This window comes from Cotesia typhae, unplaced genomic scaffold, assembly GCF_013202065.1.
Source record: "Cotesia typhae breed Kobodo isofemale line unplaced genomic scaffold, CoteBio_Ctyphae contig_123, whole genome shotgun sequence".
Lineage (NCBI taxonomy): Eukaryota > Metazoa > Arthropoda > Insecta > Hymenoptera > Braconidae > Cotesia > Cotesia typhae.
This window is the reverse complement of record NW_027423715.1, coordinates 1784839-1807154: the sequence shown is the minus strand read 5'-3', so window position 1 is coordinate 1807154 and position 22316 is coordinate 1784839. Positions and strand designations below refer to the sequence as shown.

At 30.7% G+C, this 22316-nt stretch overlaps 1 protein-coding gene and 1 long non-coding RNA gene across 6 annotated transcripts; one reads left to right on the top strand and one right to left on the bottom strand.

Annotated features, from left to right (window-relative positions):
• The first annotated feature begins 136 nt into the window (after positions 1 to 136).
• Positions 137 to 22306, top strand: Form3 (FH2 domain-containing protein formin 3). 5 transcript variants are annotated; one of them, XM_074256767.1, is made up of 20 exons: positions 137 to 951; positions 9123 to 9222; positions 9320 to 9435; positions 10640 to 10799; positions 10866 to 10899; positions 12774 to 12921; positions 13033 to 13212; positions 13919 to 14308; positions 14516 to 14707; positions 15378 to 15628; positions 15714 to 15885; positions 15960 to 16138; positions 16219 to 16345; positions 16754 to 17006; positions 17090 to 17479; positions 17563 to 17713; positions 17773 to 17897; positions 18314 to 18433; positions 18505 to 20429; positions 20515 to 22306. In XM_074256767.1, the coding sequence occupies exons 2-20, from the start codon at positions 9156 to 9158 to the stop codon at positions 20743 to 20745; spliced, it is 5211 nt and encodes a 1736-aa protein (XP_074112868.1). In that variant the 5' UTR covers positions 137 to 951; positions 9123 to 9155; the 3' UTR covers positions 20746 to 22306. The 5 variants fall into 5 exon arrangements, with proteins under 5 accessions (XP_074112868.1, XP_074112859.1, XP_074112850.1 ...); XM_074256758.1 differs by having other exon boundaries at positions 143 to 951; positions 18508 to 20456; XM_074256749.1 differs by having other exon boundaries at positions 147 to 951; positions 18505 to 20456.
• LOC141536366 (uncharacterized) lies at positions 7318 to 9110 on the bottom strand. Its single transcript, XR_012480722.1, has 3 exons — positions 8982 to 9110; positions 8712 to 8860; positions 7318 to 7757 (listed from the first exon to the last, which is right to left on the bottom strand). It is a non-coding gene; the product is annotated as an uncharacterized LOC141536366 (long non-coding RNA).
• Positions 22307 to 22316: the final 10 nt, after the last annotated feature.

Sequence of the window (22316 nt, the reverse complement as noted above, 5' to 3'; positions counted from 1 at the left end):
CATTTGAGTACCCACATCAATTTTTCATATATTTTTCATTTATACATATATATATATATATATATAAATATATGAAAAATTGATGTGGATACTCAAATGAAAGGTCTTGATGAGTGTAACATTAAAATGAGTTTATATCTTTAAAAATGTCAATAATTAAGAAAGTACAGTGCAATTTAACCAAAGTAATTATTTAATAAACCAAAATTTTATTTATTTATAGTTTACAAGTCACGATAATCACACAGTGACTGCAAGGTTGCTAGTATTAATTATTTATCATTCATAAAGGGAAGAAAGTGTCATATCAACGTTTTTATTGACACTAGTGGTCATTTTATTATCCAACTCAACATTCAACGCGTAGAGTCCCATCCCGTCATCACCATTTATCGCATTGAGTAACTCGAATCCACTGAGCTCATCATCAACCACCAACAGTGCAGCCGATGTCCGGTGCATAACTCGGACGTACGTGGTCTCACATATTAATTACAATGGAGATAAGACATGAATGAAAATTCTTCTTCTTCCCGGTATCAAGTCATGTACTTATGCTGAATCAGAAAATTTTTTATTAACATTAACTCTAGGTCTCGGTTTTCTCCTAGGTCTTGGTCTCGGATATTTAGCTATGAGTTACAGGTTTGGTTTTACTACCGTACTTGAGAATTGTATGGAAAAAGTCTACTTAGAGGGGACATTATTATTACATTACATTAGATGAAGAGAAAAAAAGACCAAGGATCTTAAGTGGGAGGTATCGCGCTTGCGCATATCTTATCGCGCGCTACTTAGTTCTTCGCGTTCTCCTAAGACTTGAACCTCCTGAAACGCAGTTTCCGCGAATCCGTGCTATAGTTGACGAGATAAGTGTGCTGTGGTGATGTTGGATGTCAGATTGCTGTGTGTCGAGAGAGGTGAATTAAAAGGGTGAAAATACATTAAAGGGTAATATACTCTCTTTATTTTTTTAATTATTTTTTGAGTAAGTCATTTATTTTTAAATCTTAAAAATTGAAAAATTTTTTTTTTTTAACGAAGAAGAAATAAATAATTTAAAAAATTTATTTTTTTTAATTATAAAAATTTTATTTTAATCATTTTTTTTGTGTCATTAATTTTTAAATCTTGAAAATTGCCAATTTTTTTTTTTTTTTTTTTTAAAGAAGAAATAAATAATTAAAAAAATTTATTTTTTAATAATTAAAATTTTGTTTTTATAATTTGATAAAAAAAAATTGTCTTTTTTAAAAACTTTAGTATTAATAAAATTCAACCGGTTGCATAAATCATCAATAACTTTGCTTACTGCTTAAAGAAGAAAAAAAAACAGCGTAAACAATCGATTGTCGGAAATTTAAACGTCGATTAGTTTATCAAACGCGTGGCGTTTAACCACGAAAAGTGGTTGGCAAGTGTAATTACCAGATAAATGAATCTGGTGATTCCCAGGGGGGTAACACGAGTAACTTTTATGCGACAGCGGGTACTCGCACACCTTTCAAACTCGATCAGCAAGATCAGACAGATACGACAAAATTCCATTCATTCACTTGGTTCCTTTCTCTTTAAATGTTACCCAGGATAAGCGTATTATGTAGTCTATAGTCTTACCCGCGTCTATCATTCTGTCACTTGTGTTTTTTTCCTATCCATCTAATCACTCAGATTATTTCATTATATACCCTTATCTAATTTATTTTCTAAAAACTATTATATTGGTAACTGATCACGTTTTAGGTCGCAACTCTCTGAGTAAGAGTTCTTGCTTATAGAGATTGTGATAAATAATCGATACTTTGAATATTGTCTGATGTTTTGCAATAGATATTATAAAATATAAAATATAAAATTTATTTTTAAGAGGCTGTTAGATAATATGTGTAATATAAATTTTATAATATGTTATAAAATTAATATTGATGAAAAAAATTTAAATAGGCTGTCCGTGAGTTGTTGGTGATGTCTTGGGTTGATGTAGAAAGTACCTGATTTGGGTCCGTCACCACGACGACCTTGCCAGTGTCACCTTGTCCAAACTTTCCCATGCCCGGCTTGACTCCTCTACACCTAATGCTTATACACTAATAAAATAAAATAAAATAAAATTAAATTAAATTAAATATTTAAAAAAATTAAATTAAAAAAAATAAAATAAAATATTTTAAAAAATAATTCAAAGAAGAAATAAAATGTAAGATTGTATCGCGATTTACTAATAAAAAAACTTTTATTATAAAGTAATAAAAAAATAAAATGTAATGTTGATGGTAATAGCTTGGACCAGGATTGGGATTGTAAAAGAAGTCTGAGACAATATCCTTAGTTACCTGGACGGATTAGATGCATACCTGCGGTAACGTAATCTATTGCATATCATTATAATTATTGCGGAGGTGGGTACCAAATGATTGCCGGTTGTGATGATGGTCACCGGGGAAATTAGTAAAAGTGAAGGGGCGGGTATCTCCTCAGCATCACCATCAGCATTACATCTACTTAAGAAGAAGGGGCCATGACCACGTTGCGACAAGGTAACGACGTTCGATACAACAAACAACGTATATATAATAACTTGCTGCAGGAGCTGGATAAACAAACCCAGCCTCGCGGGAGTTCTAACGACGACCTCGTACGTTAAATATTAATTATCAGGGTCAAGAGGTGTCCATATTTGTACTGGGTAATTTTAATGGGAATAAAAATAATCACCGGCTTACAATAGCTTCTTTTTAAAATTTTTTTTTTTAATTGATTTTCGAGATTTTTTAATTTTTGAGAAATATTTCTTAAATACTAAGAAATCTTCTTGAATATTAAGAAATAATTCTATCAGTCCAGCCTTTATTAAAAATGATACTAAAATTAGCCAGAGTTTAATAATTTTTGACTTTTTTTTTTATTAATTAAATTAGAACTAAAAATATGTTTAAAAAAATTGCACGAATAGTTTTTAAAATTTTCTACATGTGAAATTTTTTCTTTTAATTATTTTTGCTTAATTTATCATTAAAATAAATCACAAAAATTTTTCAAATGTCGGTTAAATTATTTTTAATCTCAAAAAAAGCAAATTTAAAATTTTTTTCTGGAATTTTTCGAGTTGAGGTTTGTACAGAAGATTTAAGGAAAATATTTCTTCAGAAGAAAATCAATGACAATAAATTTGAAAAGTGAATTTATTATAAAATAAACTTTCACTTTTGATCATTTGGGTTCAGCTAAGTCGTAAAGGATCTTGGAAAGTTGCTGCACGCTTCTCTGCTGTCCTCATTGTTGTGATGAACACGTGGGACGGATTACAGCGGTTATAAACATGTTTTTATGAGTACATAATATAATGCAGGATACAAGTATCGGTATTAGTATCGATACATATAGATATAAAGATAAATACAATATTATATTATATTATATTATAAAGGCATGAAGACATAATACACAATATATAATACTAAAAACCGCACGAATGGTTGTTCTGTCGGGTCAGTAATGATACCTGGCTGCTGTCTGCTACTGTTCGCTGTGCTGGGCTCGTTACTGATCTACCTCAATTTTTTTCGGTCTGTCCCATTATACGCCGGCTAAATTAGGGTCCATTCTGCTGGTGCAACTGATGCGGGCACCAGCCAACTAAACCGCCCAAAGAAGAATTGAGAAATTTACAAAATTGCTCTGATAGAATAAAGATAAAACGAAGAAAATTAAAAAACTAAGAAGAAGACGAAGAATATAAAGAATGAGAATAAGAATAAAAATTTATAACGAGCCTGTGTAAAAAAAAAACTGTCTTAAAATTGACGTTTGTTTGAAATTTTAAACGTAACACAAACTAAGACTATTTTAAATATTTTTAAGACCCAAAAAAAAAAAAATTCCGAGAGCAAATTTTTGAAATTTGGTCCTTGAATTTTTTATTAAAATTAATTTTTAGACAATTTTACGACTTTTTAACCGCCACATTTTTTAGTACGCTCTTTTTAAATTGTTAAAAACTTGTGGGATAATTTTAAGACTTTTTTAAGTCGCTCCGTTTTAATATTTCGGGGCTCTGTTACTGTTAGCTCATTTTAAAACTGTCTCGAAAAAATTTTTTAAAACTATTTTAAGATTTTTTTAAGACAATTTTAAGACTCTATATTAATTTTCCGGATTTCAAATTTCAAAAATTTGCTTTCGGAATTTTTTTTTTTTTGCCGCCTTAAAAAAGTCTTAAAATAGTCTTGGTTTGTGTCACATTTAAGACAAATTAAAGATGATTTTTTTTTACACGATAGAACTCGCCGGTTGTTTATAAGTTTTTTTATTTAATTCGCTCGACAAGAATTAATTCCTATTTGCATCTACGTTTATTTAATCGCTTGATAATCTTGTTAATGAATTCCATAAAAGTCGAGAAAATAAGGATGACAATGCAATAACCGGTTGGTTTATTATATTATATAAAAAATATTAAATAACCATTTTATATAAAATAAATATTTAAAAAAAAAAACATTTATAATATTGATGATGCATTAATTATTATGTAAATAAGCCATTTAATTATCATAATAAATTAAATGTATTTTTTTACTAAAATTAAGAGTTAATTAATCCGGCTGGTTTTAATTGGACGGGTGTGATTTTCTCGGTAAAAAATAATTAAAAATAAATCCACAGCCGGTGAATTTTTATACGAAATAAATAAATTAGTCCAGTGAATCGTTGAAAGTATCGTATATAAGGCGCTGAAAAAAGAGGCGGAGAATAATATAAGGAGTAAGGAGTAAGTGATTAAAGCTTTAGCTTGCACTTACATTAACATTATATTTATATATTATATATTATGTACTATGTACTGGGAAGAGAAGAAAGAGAGAATGTGTGTAAGACAGAGAGACGACAGGCGAGGTCAGCGAGGTGCCCGATATGGTATCCATCGTTCGCTGGATACTGGTGACTATTTTACATCTACATATATACGTATTTACCTGCTGTATGCTACCTACGATTTGTTTAAACAGCCTAGACCCTACACCTGAATGTAATCCTGTCAACTGCAATTTCAATATTACGCTACTTAAATAAATAGCCGTCAGTTTTGACAGAGGCATCTCTGCTGTAATATCAAGATTGCTTTATTGTTATTATTATTTTTGTTATTATATCTCTGATAATTCATTACTGTATTATATTCCATATGGAATTTTCATCGGCAATCGGCTTCCGTTTCTATTCAGCGAAATTTAATCCCTCGTTAGCATTTAATCCGGAAATAGTCTTAGATGAATGGACATGCCAGGAAGATTAACTTATTTAAATATATAAGAGATAGATTTTATTTTCTTTTTTTTTTTAGTAATAAATTTTATCCTTTTTTAAATAAGTACAAAATTTGCTAAAAAAAAATTTTTTTTTCTTCAATAAGAGCTTAAAATATTTTTAAATTCTGAAACATAATTATTATTGTAATTTTTTAATTAAACAGATAAAAGATATATTTTATTTTCTTCTTTTTTTAATAACAAATTTTTTTTTTTTTTTTTTAATGAGTATAAAATTGGCTCAAAAAAATATTAAATATTTTTTTACAATAAGAGCTTTTAATTTTTTTTAATTATGGAATGTAATTATTGTAATTTTTTATTTTAATTGATAAAAGATATATTTTATTTTCTTCTTTTTTTTTTTTTTTTTTTTAGTAATAAATTTTATCTTTTTTTTAATGAGTAAAAAATTAGCTCAAAAAAAAAAGTTAAATTTTGAATTTATTGAAGATAAGATCTTTTAATTTAAAAAAATTCTGAAATATAATCCTAATAATAATTATTATTATTGTAATTTAATAAACATCAAATGATAATTACACAGGCGTAGGAGCACGTGGGCAGCTAATAAATCTGATCAGATATTATTTTATTTTTTAATGCCTCTGCCATAACGAGATGGTGATAAAAGTCGAAAACAAAAATCACTGAAGATTACCAGTGACTATTAATTTGATTTCAAGGTAAATTACTTCCCGTGAAGAGTATTTATCAAATAATTTATAAGTTGGTAAACAAGCAGTAATAAAATAATAATATCATACATTTATAATTACTTCTAACTACTCAGTGTACGTAAATAAGGTGCAGGCATATGATTTTCGCACGTCCGAGTTTATTTACTAGAGCATGAGTCATTGATAGAGTAAAGGCCTGAGCTCACATCAAGCCAGCAGATGTTGTTCCATGAACGAAATAAGACCTTAGCATTATATTAAGCCACTGAGAATGGGAATAAAAATAAAATAAAAAAAAAGATTCTGCTGATGCTGATGCTGAGGAAGAAGAACAACAAAAAGCAATCCACAAGACCAATGAGAGAGAATAAGAACTCGATGGGTCTCGAGGGCCTATATGGATTCTTTAATAACTGGAGAGATTCTATTTTTAAACGTGACTTCAAGTTATGTCTTGCCTCCACTAATGTGACGCAATCGGCTCTCTCTTATTTTCTTCCACTTGTTCCTATCAAGAGCCTCCTGTCCGCGAATTTTCTTACAACATTTATTTCTTCTCCGCTCGTTAAACTCTCCGTTTAATTTCATTTGTTCTCCAAAAAAAAAAAAAAAAATTAAACAGTTACGGTAATAAGTTATAATTATAAATAAAGTAATGAATGATAATTGTGATACCGATAAACCCGTAGATGGAAATATCCCAGTTAAATCCTTGTTTGCGAGTATGACACACTCGTTCCTTTTACTTATTGCTTTCCACTGTAGCTACCTAATATAATGTAGTAATCTCTTGTATACATGATTTGTAATGGACAAAAGTCGGTGTGAATTATAATCCAATTATTTAAATTATATTTTTGTATATCTTCTCAATTAAATCATAAAAATTTAGTTAGCTGACATCTAAAAAAAATTTTTTTTTTTTTAATGAAAAAATTATAAGAAAAAAATTTTCATTTGTAAAAAACTGGATAAACTTTAAGTGAAATTTTTAGAAGATATTTTTTTCTTTCAATTTAATAAATAAAAAAATTTATTAAAAATTTTTATAATTTTTTTTATTGAAAAAATTATTACAAAAAGATGAGAAAAAAATTTTGGTAATTATTTAGAGGAGGGGTCCACCTGTTTTTGGCCATATCTGGATGAAAAATTAATATTTAAAATTTTTTTTTTATTTTACTTGTTTTTATGGCGCATTTATGATAAAAAAATGTCGTGAAAAATATAAAAAAAAAAAATAAAGATTTCGATAGTTTTTTTGCTTTAAAAAGTTGGAAAAAATTTTGACTCTTATTTTTGGATAAAATTTCTATTTTATCTTTTTTTGATATTTTTTTTTTTTTGAAAAAAACATCAAAAAACGAACAATTAAAAAAAAAAAAGTTGAATCTCACAATTTTCAAAAAAATTTATTAATTTTAATCCTCACTTAGAATCTTGAAAGAGATATAATCTCACTCTAGTTCCACTTATTATTTATTACTTGTCTTGAATTGATATTGATATTGATATTGATATTAATTATTAATTAAAATTAAAAAAAAAATTTACCATCTTGTATCACATCATAAATAAATTTACTTAATAAAACTTATTAAACGCTCTTTGTTCATACGGCAACTGAAGATAATTCGCTATTTTATATTTCTAAATAAGTCCGCGTATCCTTGAGACACATTCGTTTCAGGAATGATTAATCAATAAAAAAAACGTAAACAATTAGTCGTGTTGTCTCGGTCCCAAGTTTAGAGGAGGCATTCAGCATCTGAAAAAATTAAAAAAAAGTAAAGTGAAGTAATTTATAGAGTCGAATTGAATTTAATTGAAGATAATTAACCGGAAACATTGACATTAGCGCCAAATAAAGGAGTATCCTAAAATAAACGGCATTAGTTAGTGTAATATAAGGTAATTAGTGATTTTAAGGAACTACCCAGTGTTAAAGACACCATGAAAGGCTCTCTCGTTCACCTCGAGCGCAATCCTCGGTTACTTTTACGTATACGGGCCCGGTCGGAGTATTGCGCGACTCATCGGCGGGTGTCCGTGACTGAATTCACAGTAAAACATTTATTATTTTTTTAAATATTTTTATTTCTTTACATTTGTCTATCTCGCTCGCTCTAATCGCTTTACTCGCATTACACAGTAAAAAATTTTGTGTTAAATATTTAACACTTTTTTGTGTTAATTTAACACAATAAATGTTAAATTTACACAATTTTATGTCAATTCGTCAAAAAATTTTGTGTTAAAAATTTTTGTGTTAATTTAACATTTTTGTGTGTTAATTTAACACAATAAATATTAAATTTACACAATTTTGCGTCAATCCGTCAAAAAATTTTGTGTTAAATATTTAACACTTTTTTTCATGAATTAAAAATTTTTTTGTGTTAATTTAACACAATAAATGTTAAATTTACACATAAAAGTGTTAAATTTTTAACACAAAATTTTTTGACGTAAAGACGCAAAATTTTTTACTGTATAGTATTACCGGCTCTCCAAGAGCTAGTGTTGGTAGATATCACATGTAATGAAATGTAATGTAATGTAATATAACTCACGTATGCAAAATTACTCAATAACTTTTGAGCGAAAAAAATTCACCGTCTAGAGTAATCACCGTTTTCGTATTTAATTTCAAGCGCTTAGCTGTGGTGTTTGATATTGAGGAGTTCATGGCCGGTCATAAGTTTGCCACTTAGTTACTTACCTCTACTCGTATCTCTATCTATATCTCCATCTGTATCTGCCAATTATTTTATTCGCCATCGAATCAAATCGCAAATTTATTTAAATCATATCAGTAATATCTTCACCCACCGTGGCAAGCTCACTCGGCTTCTCAAGTTTTACAAAATTCTGAAAAAAAAAAAATTAAGCGACAATTATTACATAGATTATTTGTTCAAAAAGACATTCAATATTAAAAAATAAAAAAATAAAAAAATAAATTAAATAAATGAATAAAAATAATATATACTTAGCAATTACGCGTGTCCTCGTATATTTCTTCGAACAAACTATTATTGTTATTAGTTATTATAATTAAATACTGCTAGTAATATTAATTACAATGTATTGTACATTAAAAATACGTATTGAATTTTTTTATTTGTTTAAGATTGCATTGAAAGTTATCACAAATGCATTCATCATGGACTCCAATGTCGGTCTTGACTACATTGTTGATAACCCGGATTACTGCAAGAAACTAGCATCAGGTTCTTACCTTTATTAATTATTTATTTATTTTTATTAATTACTTACTTTATTTATATTTTTAGTACAATATAAATTGTCTAAATGTTAATGTTTAAGCTCTCGACACGGCGTGTACCTCCGTTAAGAAACAAGTTGTCGAGTTATTATCAGCGCTCTGTGTATACAGCCAGGATGGCAGACAACGCGCTATCGACACTCTTCACATATACCAGGTGATTTTTATTTGAACAGCACTTTTTAGTCTTACTTTTTAGATATCTACTGAAATATTGTAGAGCACCGAGAACCGTGGGACGCTTTCCCGTTTAGTTGACAGACAAATATGTCTGAGCCGGAATCTGATCGGATGAGGAAATATATTTTATAGATCTTTAAATAAAAAATAGGATACATTAGCAATATAACTGGAGTAAGCTGAGAAAAAAAAATTATTTTTTGAAAAATTCTTCAGTAGAAAGTCATTTGTTGGAAATTTTTCATCATTATTTCTTGACTGAACAAATCAAAATTCTTTTCACACTGTTAGAAAAACGATTGTTTCTTTAGTTATAAAATAAAATAGTTTAAAATTTTTAACGAATTAATTTCTTGTCACAAAAATGTCCATTTTTTTACGATAAATTTTTTCTCTCAGTCCAGAGCGCAAATATATTTTTTTCTGCTTCTTACCTGAATATCATTATTATTGCAAAATTATTATGGATGATAAAAAAAGAGACAAAGAAGACATTTATTGAAGAGAATGACTAGAGGGACTGCCGTACATCTTAATTCGAAACGGCTTGAATAATTCATTGACTTTTAATCGAGTTGACGTACGGTTTGTTTACTGTAAACGGACACTTGTGAGTTACGATTAACATACGATGATGCTTCAATGGATCATGTGTTTTCTTTTCAATAACAATTTTCTATTTTACATTGTCTAGAAGACTTTTTTGGTCAATAATACCATTTATTGTATACCAATAGATCTAACGGATACTAGGATAGTTTTTTAATTTTTTGGTATTGTAGAAATTCAATGTAGAAATTATCAATGGTTAAAAGTTTGTATTGAATTGAATAGAATGAAACAATTTAACAAAAATGGTCAGTAAAAATTTTTAAAGTACCAAATTACAATTTAAAAATAATCTTTTGTATATATTTAATTTTTTTAGGTTAGAATTTTTAGAAGAAAAAGTCTGGTACTTTTTTATTAAATTTGTAAGAATTTGGTGAAGAAATTGTCGAGGATAATGAATTTACACAGTAAAAAATTTTTTTGTCATTGTGTTAAGTGTTAAAATTTGTGTGTAAAATATTACACTCTAGTGTGTTGATTTAATGATTTAACACACAAGAATGTTAAATTCGTGACGAAAAATTTTTTTTACTGTGTATTTTTATTAACAAAAATATTATTATACACAGGATAAAAAAAGCGAGCGATATCGTCTACGAGTTATTGTCGACGAGTTACAAAAAACAACAACAGAAGATTATCAAGCGGCATTGTTAGCATTCATAAACTGCCTGGTTATCTCGACGGCGGTCCTCAAGGACCGCGTTCGTATACGTAATGAATTCATTGGTAATGCACAGAGTGTTTTATTTATTTATATATTTAAAAAAAAAAATAAAATAAAATTATTTTCAGGCTTGAAGCTGCTGCCTATTCTCAATGACCTGAGGTGAGCGTTACTCCTGGTAGTTTGCAATTACCGGGAGTTATTAATAATCATAGTTTACGATCTAACCGAAGAAATAAAATAGAGAAAGTAAAATTGGAACAAATTTGTCATTTACTTATGAAAACAAAAATAAAGAAATTAAAATAAAGACTAAAATGCTGAGCGGCGCCACGGAAGACTAGAAGCGAAAAATAGAACCAAACCGAATATATACCACACGTTTTCTTTCTCCTCCACATTCTTAGAGTAATCTCTAGTATGTCGAGTTTATCGGATAGATTGTTAGAAGCTAGACCAAAGCACCAGAGGGTTAAAAAGAAAAATTAACGTTTTGTTAATCGGGTTGAAGTTTGGGAAGGGAGAGATAAAATTAACTCTGTGTAGCTTCTTCTTTTCCTACTTCGTCACAACTGCACCTGCATCTGCCTGCACAACACTCTCTTCTGGAAGATCATTGCATTCTCAATTGATTTATTTTAATCCACTTCCGATTTTTTTTAACTCGGAAAAACAACACGTGCTCTATAATATATCTTTTAGTTTGATTTTTATCTTGTTTAACGAAGAAATTTAATAATATTCATCAAATAGTTTGGTTGATTTTTGATTGATCTATTGTGATTGATGAAAGTGAAAAAATGGAATTATTTATTACATGGAAATAGTTATTGGTAAGAAATAACATTTGTAACTTAACTGATTTTATCTTGAGTTCTGTAATATTTTTTTTTTTTTGTTGTATAATAGTAAGTTGAACCTGCACGGAAAAAAGTAAACTTTAATAAATAATAGTCGATTTATATTAAATAATGATCAACTGGAAAAAATTACCATTTCAAACAGTAAAATCGTAATTTAATAATTAATTTATAATATTTATCATTTAAACGCTACAATTTATTTTTTACGTGGAAAAAATACTATTTCAAAAAAAGATAAAATATAAATTTTATCAAAAAAAACGAGCCAAAATTTTTTCCAACTATCAAAGATGATTTTTTAATTGAAATATTAATTTTTTGATATCACTACCATAAATCCGCGGTAAAAACAAAGTTAAAAAAAAATTATAATGATCAATATTTTTTATGGCCAAAAATAGGTTTACCAAAAATTATTTATCTTACCGATCTAACTGGTCGTGATGATAAGAATTACTAGTTTAAATATCTTCTTGTCTACAATGAAATATTGGCTCGGAAGTTAATAATTCAGCAAATATACATTTTTAATATAATTTTTTTATTAAAAAAAATTATTATAAAAAAATTGAAAGAAAAAAATTTTAAAAATGATCCATGCAATTTTTTCAAAGTATTTTTTTACTTGTAATTTAATTGTCAGAAAAAAAAATTATTTATATTTTTGCCACCCCAATGTTCGCTGTATTGTTTGAAACTCTAAAAATTAACCAAAATTCGAGTGAATTTTACAGTTTATTTTTTTCCGTGTGATGATTAATACTTTTTAAACAATCCATTGGTCGTTAGATTGTGATAATACAATTGAATATATATATTTAAATATTGTATATACTTTAAATAGAAGTAAATGTACAGAGTAACGGGTCAAGTATAATAATTTTAAAAACTAAGTGGAGTAAGCCGGTACCTTGTTAATTTTCTTGCGGGTGACAAACACGAGACTCATCGTATCAACAGTGACAGTTAGTTCCTTATAGTTAACGGAAATATATAATATATCTGAGTAAATTTGTCAGTCTATAATAGTTTTATTATTCGGCTAGTCATAGAATAGAATAGAATATAAAAGAAAAATAAACATTTACAATTACAGTCGAGTGATAAACGATGGGAGAGATAACGCCGCGATTTTTTCACTATGGAAAAAATAAAGGGTGGATCTCATTTTAGGAAGCAAAAGAGCCAGTACCCGGAGCTGAGGGTTCAGCTGGAAGTTTTCGACGACCAGAGGGAAGCGGATGAAGAGCTCACGAACCAGGGTCCCCCTGGAATCGATCTCTCCTCGCATGTCGATGTCTTTTACGCTATTTTAGGCCAGGCTAGTATATTACTCTTTTGGTGGTGATGTTTTAATTTTAATTTTATTTATTTTTTTTTTTTTTTTCATCAATATGTGGCTGATGACACTGTCTCTTATATCTCTTTCCAGATCGCAGATACGCCGCAAGAAATAGCTTTCTTGAGCATTCTCCAACATCTGTTGAGGCTAGATCCAAAGGAGCCGGCGAGCGATCTTGCTTGGGACACTGCTGAGACTTTAGTACACCGTGCGACGTTACTTGAGAGTCGTAATGACGCGACCAAGCTCTTGAGATCACCGAGTCTTCAAGTATTTTATTTATTATGTTTTCGGGGAGGCGGAGGAAAATTATAAAAAAGTTGACGAAATCTAAAAAAAATTTTACGATCAATTTCGTGTGAAGTACTCTCAGAAAAATTTTTTTTTCAAAAAAATTTACATTTTTGTGATAAGAAGTTAATTTTTTTTAAATTTTATTTTTTAGCTGAAGAAATAAAAATTTTTGTGGGTTTTTTGTTAAAAAATTTTTTTTTTAGGTTTGGAAAAAAAACAATTTTTGAGTTGTCTATTTAGAATAGTTTTTTTTTTTTTTTTTTTAATCTAGAGTTTATATTTTATCTTTTTGATATTTTTTTATTTTATTACCAAAAGTACATAAAAAAAAGAACAATTAAAAAAAAAATTCAAATATTAAAATTTTTTTGAAAATTTGTTAAAATTATGGTATCTTTTTTTTTTTTTTTTTGTTAATTTTTTGATGTATTTTTCAAAAAAAAAAAATATGTCAAAATTTAAAAAAAAAAAAATTTTGTTCAAAAAAATGAAAATGAAAATTATGAACCCCACTGATAAATAATTACCTTAATTTTTAACTTGAATTTCGTCTAAAAAATGAGAGATACGATAAAATTAAAAAAAAAAATGTCTTCTATAATTTTAGCCTATCTCCAATATTTAACGCAACATTTAAATGGAAGTTTAAAATTAAGTTGTTAAAAAAAAATTAATCTTGCAGACAAATTTATGCTGTCATTGCCGAAGTGCTGATCAAACGTGCAGTACACCTCGTAAACCATCATTGCCAAGCAGTAGTCCAGCTCCATTACCGCCCCCGCTTCCGTCAGGTGGAACTTCACCTGGAATAGTATCTTCACCAGCAGCTCAAAGTCCACCCACCAGCGTTGCGTTGGCTCCGCCGCCTCCGCCGCCGCTCCTGGTCGCCGTGACTGCTCCCGATGCAGTCATGGAGCCTCCACTACCTCCACCTCTCCATGTGCCAGCGGTTAATCGGATCCCGACACCCGAACCGCCCAGCAATAATGCAAAGCTTTTACCTCAGCAGGAAATTCCCACGCCAAAGTCCAAAATGAAGACTATCAATTGGAACAAGATACCCAATCACAAGGTTGTCACTCTCTCTCTCTACTTAACTTTATATTTATTAATACTCTAAGATAAGCAGGAACAAATTAAATTGAATTTAATCGAATGTTAGAGTTGTTAGAATGTAGTGTCTACCCGGTGATTCAAGGACACGGTGTATTTTTACCAGTTATTTAGGTGCGAGACTGTTGGAATAGTTTTAACAGAGTTTTTTTTGTTGGTCTTTTAGGTTATTGGCAAGAGAAACATTTGGTCGTTAGTCGCTAATGAGCATCAAAATTCCCCGATGGCTGACTTGGATTGGGCTGAAATGGAGGGTTTATTCTGTCAACAAGCACCACCTATTTTACCTCCGACTACTTATACTTTGTCCAGTGGAACTGGCCAAGACACTGAACGTCGTCGACGTGAACCTATGGAGGTAAAAAATTTACCTAATCAATCATCTGATAAATACTAGTAACCTTGCATTCACTATGTGAATTATAAATTAATAAAATTTTATTTTATTAAATAATAATTCTTGTTAAATTGCACTGTACTTTCTCAACTATTGACATTTATAAATATATAAGCTCATCCCGATCTTACACTCATTAAGAGCTTTCATTTGAGTACCCACATGCATTTTTGTATATTTTTCATATATACATATATATAATATAAATATATAAAAAATTGATGTGGGTACTCAAATGAAAGGTCTCGATGAGTGTAATGCCGGGATGAGCTTATATTTTTAAAAATCTCAATAGTTCATGAGATACAATGTAATTTATTAATTATTTATATTTTTTAAAATATAAACTCATTTTGATGTTACACTCATCGAGACCTTTCATTTAAGTACCCACATGGAATTTTTTATATATTTTATATATATATATATATATATATATATATATATATATATATATATGGTATTTGTAAAATATATAAATATATAAAATATATGAAAAATTGATGTGGGTATTCAAATGAAAGGTCTCGATGAGTGTAACATCGGGATGAGCTTATATTTTTAAAAATGACATTAATTGAAAAGATACAAGGTCATTTCTCAAGTCACTTATTTTTTACTTAATCAACAGATTGCTTTATTAGACGGCAAAAGAAGTCTAAATGTCAACATATTCTTAAAACAATTCCGAAGCTCTAACGAAGACATAATTCAGCTGATCCGAGATGGTGGTCACGATCATATAGGAGCTGAGAAATTACGTGGGTTGCTTAAAATTTTACCCGAAGTAGACGAGCTCGAGATGCTTAAGAGTTTCGATGGCGATAAATCGAAACTTGGCAACGCTGAAAAATTTTTCCTGCAACTCATCCAAGTGCCAAAGTAATTTTTTTTTCAGGATTTATTCCAAATTAATTTTTTCAAGGAGTTGAATATTAATTGTAATCACAATTTATGGTTTTTTTAGTTATAAATTGAGGATAGAGTGTATGCTGCTGAAAGAAGAATTCGCAGCGAATATGAATTATCTGGAGCCGAGTGTTGACTCAATGATTCTCGCCGGCAAAGGTTTGATGACTAATAAACAGCTTCAAGAGGTGCTATACATGGTTCTAGTAGCTGGAAACTTTCTTAACTCAGTAAATAAATTTTTTAGTATGTAATTATTTAGAATTGATGAGTCAGTATACTAATCAGCGATTATTATTGCCAGGGAGGATATGCCGGTAATGCAGCGGGTGTTAAATTGTCGTCGCTGCAAAAATTAACAGAAATACGAGCCAATAAACCGGGAATGAATCTCATTCATTATGTTGCTCTGCAAGTTGAGAGGAAACGGAAGAATTTGTTGGACTTTTCTCATAAAATGAGCACACTTGAACCGGCTACGAAGTAATGAGAATACTTGACTGACTTTTATTTGAGGAATTAAATAATTTTATTTTTATTAAAATTAAAAAAAATTTTTTTAGAACTACTATCGAACAATTAACAAACGAATTTAATGCTTTGGACACTAAAATTAAGAAAATAAAAAATCAAATTCAATTATCGACGACTGAAAGCGATATTCAGGAACAAATGGCCCAATTTTTACAGGTAATTGCTGAAAATATATTTTTTTTTAAATATTTATGTTTTTAAAGATATAAGCTTATCCCGATGTTACACTCATCAAGAGCTTTCATTTGAGTACCCACATGAATTTTTCATATATTTTTCATATATACATATATATAATATATATAAATATATGAAAAATTGATGTAGGTACTCAAATGAAAGATCTCGATGAGTGTAACACCGGAATGAACTTATATCTTTAAAAATGTCAATATTTTACAAAATATAAGGTCAAGACCTTTATAATGATACCTTTGCAATGACACTAAATTTCATTAAAAAAAAAAAAAAAAACCCCGATTTTATTATATGACTATTGGGGACACAAAATTTTTCTTATTTTGTTAATAATATAGATTTGCTAAAAATTTTATTATTTTTTAGATGGCCGAGCAAGTAATGACGCAATTAAAGCGAAATATGGAAGACCTAGAAGGCGTGAGACGTACGCTCGCAGAATTTTTCTGCGAAGACATAAATACCTTTAAAATAGAAGAATGTTTTAAAATATTGCACCAGTTTTGTTTGAAGTTCAACCAAGCGATCGCTGAAAATGAAAGACGGAGGATACAGGAAGAGCAAGCAACTGCGAGACGTAAACAACGGGAAGAACAACTGCTGGCAAAGAAGCGGCTTTGTAAGTGTTTTATTACTGAATATAAATATAAAAGGTTAAAAGATAAATAAATCTTAATATTTAATTGGTTATTTTTTAAACAGTAAATAACCCGGCAGATATCCCCGGCTCAGAGTCTGAGAGCAATTTAATGGATTACGGGCTCTTAGACATCCAGAGTTTCGCCAGACAGTCGTATAATCGCAGTGAAGCTAAAATAAAAAGATTACAGCAAAACGGCGGAGTTACTTCTGATGAAGACATATCAATAACCGGATCACCGAGTATCAGACGTCGACTGGGATCGTGCTCGGGCGGTCCCGATCAGCAAATTACCAAAGAAGATACTTACTCACCGGACATTACTCCTAATGGAACTCTCAGGCGACGCAGAAGCCGTATTCCATGCGAAGATAATGACGATAATCTTATGGACTTTTTGAGAACTTCTGGACAAGATAACACGCGTGAGCGTAAATCTTGGGGAAGTTTGGGTAATTTAAAATTCTATTTTATTCTTTTCATTTTAATCCATTTAGCATGGGAGGTCTGATTTATTGCCGGGTTTATATTGTAGATCGATCGTGGGCAAGACGAGCCAGAGGACAGCCTCGTCGCAGCGATTTATTGAATGCAGACTTTTCAGGCGATCGCGAAAGACCCAATTCTCCGTCTCCTTTGGCAGAAAATAAACCATTTTTACAGGAAGAAGAAACTAAACCTACTGGGTATGAAATTATTAGTTTTTTATTGTAGGAAGAATTTATTTTATTTTAATTTATTTCAGACGAGCGTGGCGACAAAAAATCGAAGCTTGGTTATCGGAAAATGAGAAAGAAGAAAAAGCTGGAAAAGAATTACAACGAAGAGCGCGACAGTTACAGGCTAACAGAAAGTCTTTCGAGGATTCAGGTAAACTAGCAAACTTGCAGTCACTATTTTACTGCCGTGACTTGTGAACTATAAATAAATAAAATTTTTCTTTATTAAATTGCACTGTAATATCTTAAGTATTGACGTTTTTTAAGATTTAAGCTTATCCCGATATTACACTCATCAAGAGCTTTCATTTGAGTACCCACATGCATTTTTGATATATTTTTCATATATACATATATATAATATTTATAAATATATGAAAAATTGATGTGGGTACTCAAATGAAAGGTCTTGATGAGTGTAACGTCGGGATGAGCTTATATTTTTAAAAATCTCAATAGTTCATGAGATACAATGTAATTTATTAATTATGTTGGGAATAAAATTTTTTTTATTCTATTAATAGTATAAATTATAAATTATAAAATAAAATAATTTTATATTTGTAGAAAACGAAGGCAAAACCAACACAACAGAAGAAAATTCACGTTCTGGTTATTCAAATGTCTACGACTGGCGCCCTTCAGTTGAAAAGACTGACGTTATGCGAACCATGGAAGCTATAGAAGGTTTGTCTAATTAAAAAAATTTTTTTTTGTTTACTTTATTCAATATAACTAATTATAAAATTATATTAAAGAAGCTCAACCCGATTCAGTCCAAACGGACAAATCACCTTGGAGAAAATCGAGCCTGAACGTTCCGAACAGTCCCGAAGAAATAGACCCGAGATACTCTCGACGGATAAGATCTCGTCTGACAAATGACAACGTTTTGGGTTCAAGTACATTGCAAGCAATAAGAGAAGAAGAGCGAAAGAAAAACAAACCAAACGAAGTAGCGAACGAAGGCCAAGACGAACTGACAATTTATCTTCGCACACCGAGTGTATCCGCGCCAAGTTCAGTGGTCCGACGATTCTCAAAATCTGGCAGAAAGTCTGAAGAAGATAAATCTTCAGTGAGCGATAAGATCGAAATTGACTCGGAAAATATCGAGACGCCTCCCGTGACACGTCGCGTGTTTAGTCCTCCAAGGGAAGTGAAACCCGTGGAGAAAGAGCCTTGCAAGCGCGAACGCTGCAGCAGTTCTATTACCGGCCGCGAGTTTGCGAAAGTATCTAGTTGCAGCAGTCCGAGTAAGCCAGCGACGGAAAGTGACCTCGGAAGCGGTAACTTTGACCGCTACGCCGCAGCTCGCAAGACCAGACGCTACAAGAAGAGCCAGGACAACAACCCAGTGGACAAAGATAGCACCGGGAAGCCCGAAAGCGTTTCTTCAGAGCTTGAAGACAAACCTCAGCGGCCTAACACTTTGTCTCTCTCAGAAGACAACAATCTTGATGAAGATAAAATGCTAAGACTTTGGCAAGATAAATTAAAGCGCCGACACGCGTCTAATGACTTCGAGTCTGCTTTGACGGAGATCGCTGCCAAGTCTACCGAGGAAATTAATCAGCGTCTAGCGAGGCACAGGAGCTCGCGACTGCCCATCACCCAGCCGGCTCCAGTCGTCGCGGTTACCAACACTGTTCTCAGTCCAGTTATGCAAGAGTCCAGGCCCAGGGAGATGACTCCAGTCTGGCCTGAACGCGCGGTTTCTTGCCGCGAGAGACATCGCAGCATGATTGACCCCAGCCAAGTCCGCGAGGCCATGAGGCTGACCAGCCGCGTTGATAACGAAGCCAGCGCGGTCATTGTCAGCACCAATGGAGACCAAGAAATGCTACCGGCGCTCCGCGTGACTTCTCCAGAGCCTCAAAGCGACCAGGTCGATCGCGTTGTCCAGGAGAAGCAGAAAAATAAAAGTTTGCTCACTGAGAAAGTTACTGACAAGGTTTCAATTGATAAAAGTTCGTCTAGTCCTATTAAAACTTCTCCGGTGTTTAAGAGCAAGTTTTTACCCGAGGTTAATATTTCGTCCGGCCACCTGGTGAAGGGAAAGGAGCTGGAGCTCAATGATGAGGGCTTTGAAGAGACTCAGAGCCTTGTTTCAGAGACTCTTAGCCAGGAAACTTCATCTGGGAATTATGAAACTGATATTCATGACTCTCCTCGTTGCTCTCCCGCTGAGATGAGGTATGTTAAAGAAGCTGAGCCCAAGAGAGTCATTGGCAAAGATGAAATTGCAAGGCTCAAGTCTTTCAGGGCGAGGAAGGTCCTCAAGCCTGAGGAGAGCGACAAGACTGGCTTCTTGAAGAAATCCGAGAGTCCGAAGCGCGAGCTCAAGAAAATTGACTCCAGCAAGAAGATTTTACCGGCGAAAACTGGACTTACTCGAAACCCGGTTGAGAAGTCGGCTTCTAGGAGCAGCTTGAGGAGCTCTAAGAGCTCTTTAAACAGCGCAAGCTCGGTTAATACTGTTCGGAAATTAGCGCCAAGCCATCCACAGCTCAGAGGATACACCTCGGTTATTTGTGCCATGACGAGTGATCTCAGAAAAAATTCTAGGTCGCTGGTCAAAGAAGGTGCTAAAGAGGCCGAGAAACGGCAGGTGCCTTCGAGGGTTGTTAGTAAAATTCCTGCTAGCAGGAGCAGCAGTAGCGAGAGCAGTGTTGGTCCCGTGGTACGAAATGTTCGAAAAATTCAGTCAGTAAGTGCATTTTTTTTTTTTTTTGAAGGTGGTGATGATGATGCTGGTTTTGTTTTAGGGAACAAGTGAAAGCACGAGACCAAGACCTGTTGTTTCGAGGAGCAGCAGCAGTGTGTCGACTCCGATGTTGCAGAATCGGACTCCTAGCTCAAAGACTTTGACGTCGACTTCTAGTAGGAGTAAGCTCGTACAGCCTCGCAATCATAGCTTCATGAGACCTACCGCTGCTAGTGTCAATAAAGGTTCAATATCTAATTTACCTAAAAGCATTAAAAGTCTGGTTAAATAATTTAAATTATCAATAGTATTAATTATTATTATAATAATTAATAGAGCCTTATTACGACGGTAATATGGGTCGGATAAAAAATTTTTTGAATAGAAGTTGTTCAAAATTTAATTTTACTAGAATTTGAATTTGCGCGCGCAAGCGCGCGCCTGAATATAGAGTTTGCATATATTTTCATGCTTATGATATATTCGACCAATCACATCACGAATAAATTGATGCCTCATACATTTCATCTCAATTTTATATTAAGGAATAAAAAAAAAAAAAAATGTTTATTGTAATTTTTATTAAGACCAATTAGAAAACTGCAAGTTAAATTTTCATAATTAACAAAAATTTGGGTAATTATTTACAAGTGGGGTACAATATTTTAATTTTTATTTTTTTGAACGAAATTTTTGATGATTTTTTTTGTGGAAAAAAAAAATGAACAATTAAAAAAAAACAAGTTGATTTATAAATTTTTTATGAAATTGTTATATTCAACTTTTTTTTTTTAATTGTTCTTTTTTTTTATGTATTTTTCATAAAAAAAAATATCAAAAATTTCGTTCAAAAAAATTAAAATTAAAATTGTAAATAATTACCGAAATTTGAATCATTTATTACAAATCTTAATTGATGAATTATAAGAGAAATTTCCTTGTAAAAAATTAAATTTTCAACAACTTCTTTCTAAAAAATTTTTTACAAGCCCTAATAATGACAATGAACTATAAAAGAAATAAACAAAGTAACTTATTATCGGAAAATAGCAATCGGACTGATTAAAATGCTTTATATACAGGCGGTCTCACGTTATTTGTCAACGACTAGTATTATAAGATCTTTAAAAATTGATTAACTTACTAACCGTCGATTTATAAATATAAATATTGATTATTTATACATAAATTATAATATAAACTAAAATCAAATGTAGTACCGTAAGAATATTTTATAGATAAAAAAATAAAATATAGATTATAAATACAGATAATACACACATTCAGCACGATTTTAAATGTCACGGTTCTGGTTATTACAGTCGATAAATTCGTATTTTTTTTTTTTTTTTACTTTCACTTAAATACAATTACAACGATTACCAAAGTTTGACGAAACCAATAAAAACGTACAGATAGCCGCTTAATCTTCTATATGAGCTCGATTATAATTACTCATTATAAAAGCTGTTAGTTTTGTTCCGAGTTTCAATTTAACCGAGTAAATAATTGTTTATTGAATGTTTTATAATAAATAATAAAAAATAATAATATATTAATAATAACATTTAAGTGCCATGTGACTTGTGACTGAGCTGGGGTATTTTGAAAGTAAACAATTTCTCCAATTAATTTATTAATTTATCAACGTTATTACCGGTCACTTTTTATCTTGACGCATTCACTTAATATTTAATTAAATATAAACAATTACTGTTATTTATCCAGATAATTTTTTATGTTGATTAATAACATAAAGAGGATTAATCAAAATTGTTATAGTATTTTATATGATTATTAATTATAATTAATTTATACGAAAAATTAAAGAGTAATAAAAGAATAAAATTTAATTTTAAGAAT